The 5267-nt window shown below is 43.6% G+C and overlaps 1 protein-coding gene across 2 annotated transcripts; it reads left to right on the top strand.

Annotated features, from left to right (window-relative positions):
• Positions 1–1733: 1733 nt before the first annotated feature.
• Positions 1734–4636, top strand: hs3st1 (heparan sulfate (glucosamine) 3-O-sulfotransferase 1). Of its 2 annotated transcripts, none has more exons than XM_064955057.1 (2): positions 1734–1949; positions 2823–4636. In XM_064955057.1, exon 2 carries the CDS (start codon positions 2963–2965, stop codon positions 3896–3898), a length of 936 nt encoding a protein of 311 aa, XP_064811129.1. In that variant the 5' UTR covers positions 1734–1949; positions 2823–2962; the 3' UTR covers positions 3899–4636. The 2 variants fall into 2 exon arrangements, with proteins under 2 accessions (XP_064811129.1, XP_064811130.1); XM_064955058.1 differs by having other exon boundaries at positions 2820–4636.
• The last annotated feature ends 631 nt before the right edge of the window (positions 4637–5267 follow it).

Genomic DNA, 5267 nt, shown 5'->3' with positions numbered 1-5267 from the left:
AGCGAGGCACTGTAGGGTCTGGATTAACCTCAACATCACCAGAGGAACAGAGGAGGAGTAGGATAAGGGTACGGCTAATGGCTATCAGGTTGCCTAGTGCGTTCAGAGCAGAGAGTAAAAGGAGCAGGTTTCTGGGTGCGATAGAATAGATTCAATGCATAATGTACAGACAGAGGTATGGTAAGATGTGAGTACATTGGAGATAAACCTAGGCATTGAGTAATAATGAGAGATATTTTCTCTCAAGACGTTTAAACCAGGTGATGTCACCACATATGTGGGAGGTGGAACTAAATGGTAGGTTACGGCATTTTGAGCAGGGCTTGAGGCAATACAGTGCAACAAGACAATAATGACTAACCAGGACAGTAATGGACAAGGCATATTGACATTTGGGAGGCATGTGTAGCCGGGTGATCAATAGGGGTCCAGTGAGTAGTTGGGCTGGCTAGCAAGCTAGCAGACCGGGGCTAGCAAGCTAGCCGACCGGGGCTAGCAAGCTAGCAGAAAGGCCTTAGAGTGATGTCTCGATGGAGGAAAGTCTGTTTTAGCCTCCGCATGCTGTGACGTTGATAGACCAGTCGTGATGGATTAGTAGGGTTCCGAGTAGCAGAAGGTTCCAAGTCCAATTGGCAAAATAGGTATAGTGGCTGGATCTATACAGCTAACAGTCCAATATGCTCTAAACAGCTAGCGGGCCACGGCTAGCAGCTAGCGGATGGACATTCAGGGGATGTCGCGATGTAGAGACCTGTTGAGTACCCCCTCGAGCAGATTACGTCGTAGTCCAGTCATGAGGAATCGGTGGGGTTCCGTGCCCCGTACTGGCAATAGAAGGGGTCCAGTTATTGTAGTCCAGGAGTAGCTGCTGGGCCTCTTTAGCTAGCCGGGAGAGAGGGCCTAGCATGGGCTAGCTCCAGGCTAATTGGTGCTTGCTGCGATGATCCAGGTGAAAATGTCTAGAGCTTGCGGTAGGAATCCGGGGATATGGAGAGAAAATATGTCCCATATACTCTGGTTTGTGTCGCATTGTACAAACTGGAGAGAGCTTTCCGAGCTAATGGTTAGCTGATGACCTCTAGCAGTGGTTAGCTGACTACTAGCTAGTGAGCTGGCTAGCTTCTGTTGGGGGATCCTTGATTCGAGGTTAATAAAAATACTTTAAAACAGGTTCGCACCACATTGGGTGAGGCAGGTTGCAGGAGAGTGTTTTGAAGTTGAGATTTAGAAAAAATATATAAAAAGATATATACATGGGTCACGACAAGAAGAAGGACAAAAGATGTCTGACTGCTAAGCCATCTTGCATTTTTTTTTATTATTGACATAAATCAAGTTGTTTTATAGGCTTGTGTGACACTGTGACATATTTAAACATGGGAAATGTTTCAACACTGGATTTATCTGATTCATAATTTCTCAAAGTGTACTCTAGTTGATAAACTAATACTATGTTTTTCTAGCTTGAAGTGTTGTTCACCTGTACCTGTAGCTCAAGGTCACATTTTGACAAAAAAAAATCAAACTTCATGACTTTGCTGCCCTACCTTCACCTGAAATATATGTCAGAAAGTCATCAGAAAGATATGATGCCTACTTACTCATCATCGCATCCATAAACGCTATCTGTAATTTACCATAAAATTGCCGGAAGACTGAGTCAGAGAGGGGGAGTGGTCTACACTGCGTAATGTGGGTGCGTCAGCCTACGTTATCCAGCCATAACTCGGAAAACGAGGAACCACACAAGCCCGCAATACTCGCAGAAGAGGGACGTGCAAACAAAGTTGGTTAACGACAATTCAAGCTGCAGCAATATTTTCACGTTCTAATGTATCTGGAATAGATTTTCAAACTGGTGGATCCCTGACTTCATTTTTCAAGGACTCTCCCTCACCAAGAACATTGAAAAGGAGTGCTCAATGAACTTTAGTTCGACAAATACAAAGGTAAGATTTCAATTGCATTCTAATGGTAGAACTGATTGCTAAAACTCGGACGAGGAATGCATGCACACGTTTGTTTCGTAGGGATTTGAATGTTGGCTAAAAAAACGTCTACAAACATTTCAGATCCGACAGTAAATGTTTGAAATGTGCACCCTGGCTGTCGTATATAGAGTCTAGGTTATAGTTTATTATTGCCTACTTTACAATATTTTTCCTCTGCAGGCTATTGCACTTTAATTCTTATTTTTACAGACACGTCTTTTCAACAACAATAAAATGAAGTATTCCATTGACACCCCGTTTTCAATCTGAAGTACCTGATGATATGTCACAATCTCAGGTTCAATTCCCCTTATTGACGTCTTGAGAGTCTGAATGGTGATTTGCATCTGTAGAGACAGTGGTGCAATGCCATAGGGTTAAATACAGATTGGGAGAAACCTATTGATTTCTGTTGAACAAACCAGAGTAATATTGCAATTAACTATCATGCTTATTACACTACATTGGTAATTTTACAGAATGATTTAATCATGCAATACAATCGTGTTGTATTTATTAACACACTGGAAAGATGTGTACACTGTGATGAGTGACAGTTAGAAGAGTTATGTAGTCTACACATGACAACTATTCAACTATAAAGCTCTCTGCACACTAGAATGTTCACTTGCATGTAGCCTAATAGATTAATTTGAGCTAATGTAAACATCCATGTATTTATTTCTGGCATTTGGCATACAATGTATTTGTATATATTAAGCCTAGGGGAAATGTATGTATGTATGTATGTATGTATGTATGTATTTATTTACTTATCAGCTGCAGTGTCAAGTGTCATCTAATGATGCCTCTGTTCTTTTGTCCTAGCAGTGTTGCTGTGATCGACACAGAGGAGGCACCATTGTTCTTTCTCAAGTGGACCGTCGTCCTCAGTCAGCTGCTCTTTCAATGTTGGATACCGTTGTGCTCCTTTAGCCAGGCTGAAATCTACCAGGTTGAGGACCTCCCTCATGGCGGCCTTTTTCTTCGGGCTGCTTCTCTTCGCGATGCAGCCCCCCCCTATCCCCTCCAGGCCCGCGGAGAGGGGTGACCGGGGACCCCCTCCGTCCCCCACCGCCTCTTCCCCACTGGCCCTCAATGACACCGGGGCCACCGGCCACCCCAACGGAACCTTCAAGCAGTTGCCTCACATCATCATAATCGGCGTGAGGAAGGGCGGCACACGGGCGCTCATCGAGATGCTCAGCCTGCACAGCGCGGTAGCGGCGGCCGAGAACGAGGTGCATTTTTTTGACTGGGAGAGTCACTTCCAGAAGGGCATACCCTGGTATCTCAGCCAGATGCCCTTCGCCCTCCCTGACCAGCTGACTGTGGAGAAAACCCCTGCCTACTTCACCTCCAGCAAGGTGCCTGAACGCATCCACGACATGAACCCAGGCATCAAGCTGCTGCTCATTCTCCGGGACCCAACCGAGCGGGTTCTGTCGGACTACACCCAGGTCTTCTACAACCGTCTGCAGAAGCACAAGCGCTACCAGCCCATCGAGTCGTTGCTTGTAAAGGACGGGGAGATCAACCTAGGATACAAAGCTCTCAACCGTAGCCTGTATCACCTGCACCTTCAGAACTGGCTGCGTTACTTCCCCCTAGAGAGCATCCATGTTGTGGACGGGGATAAGCTGATCAGGGACCCCTTCCCGGAGATGAAGAGAGTGGAGAGGTTCCTGAATCTACAACCGCAGATAAACGCATCTAACTTCTACTTTAACAAGACTAAAGGCTTCTACTGCCTGAGGGACCACGGGCGAGAGCGTTGTTTACATGACTCTAAGGGCAGGGCGCACCCTCACGTGGCTCCCGCCATCCTCCACAAACTCTACCGATTCTTTCATGAACCCAATAGGAAGTTCTTTGAACTTGTGGGCCAAACATTCAACTGGAACTGAGTTGTTATTCAGGCCAGTATTAACCACAGTTCTGATTCTCATGTTTAAAGAGCTGATGCTGAAGCTGTACAGAGTATACAAGGGAGATTTAAGCTAGATATATATTTGTATTATTTGAAACGTGTGGCAGCGTTCTGACCAGCAACAATCAAGACAGACTTGGCACATCTGTTTTTTTTGTCTATCGTCATTCATTGCAAGTCAATACAAGTTTATTTTGTCATGTTTTGGCTTCATCGATAACCTGGTGTCCTCACCTCGCTGTGTAGTGCATGGCAGACACATGCATTATTATTTAGCTCCAAATCACTTCAAAGCAATGGAGTGATCAATGATAAGGGCATTCAAAGGTCGATTTAAGTTAACGTGTCACATGCCATTTTTAAGGATTGCATGTCTGCAACAATTCTTTTGAACAGCAATATGAAGAACAGTATGCCTGTCTATTTCCATTGATATGCTGTCATCAGTAGCACATGTTATTTTTGCTAACAGTCATTATTCAGTGTTCTGAAGGGTCTATATGCTGCTACGCTATTATTATTATTTGTATTTTTTTTTCAGGCACATTCATACTGAATAGATACATAGCTTAAGAAGCCATTGATTAACAAAGGGTTGAATACGTATTATGGTCATTGCTATGTACACGTACTACAGTATACTGTAAATAATATTATAATAGATTTTTTTTCTATAGTGAAGGATTAACACTAATAAAGATGTATTTTGCTATAATGTGTTTTTGGTCTTTCTCTGTATGTACACCTCGTATTTCATCCCACAACGTTATTTAATTTTCAGGATAATTTTTTTTATTTTATTTTACTAGTCAGTTAAGAACAAATTCTTATTTTCAATGACGGCCTAGGAACAGTGGGTTAACTGCCTGTTCAGGGGCAGAACGACAGATTTGTACCTTGTTAGCTTGGGGATTTGAACTTATGAAGGGGAAATAAGCTTTACAGGCTGCTAATGTACACATTCGGAGTCCGGTATTGGATGTTTCGTCATTTGTATTATTATGGTTAAAGGAGATGAACATGATGCCTAGATGAGATCTTTTCAATGATTTATAGCACTCCATTCCTATGGAGGACTGTTCCTACTGGGGAGAGCCAATATGGCTGACCGGTGGCTTCAAAGCCTCTCAATGGCCAGTACATAGCATCAGAAATCCAGGGTTTATATACTACATTGGATCTTTAACAAACATTTCAGTCTTGAAATGCCTGCTTGGCTACCCTGCATATGTCTAAGCCAGTGTAGACAGAAGCCCTCTTTAACAGCTGTGGGAGACACTTCTGCTTTGTTAGTAGTGGGTGCTGAGGACCGACTAGTGCGTGCTGAGGACAGATGCTAGTTGGTT

This window comes from Oncorhynchus masou, chromosome 32 (genome assembly GCF_036934945.1).
Source record: "Oncorhynchus masou masou isolate Uvic2021 chromosome 32, UVic_Omas_1.1, whole genome shotgun sequence".
Lineage (NCBI taxonomy): Eukaryota > Metazoa > Chordata > Actinopteri > Salmoniformes > Salmonidae > Oncorhynchus > Oncorhynchus masou.
The sequence above is the reverse complement of the archived record's forward strand: the minus strand, read 5'-3'. Positions and strand labels throughout refer to the sequence as shown.

What these genes read in the sequence shown, in the direction of transcription:
- hs3st1 (XM_064955057.1), top strand. Translation starts at nt 2,963, where the DNA reads ATGGCGGCCTTTTTCTTCGGGCTGCTTCTCTTCGCGATGCAGCCCCCC.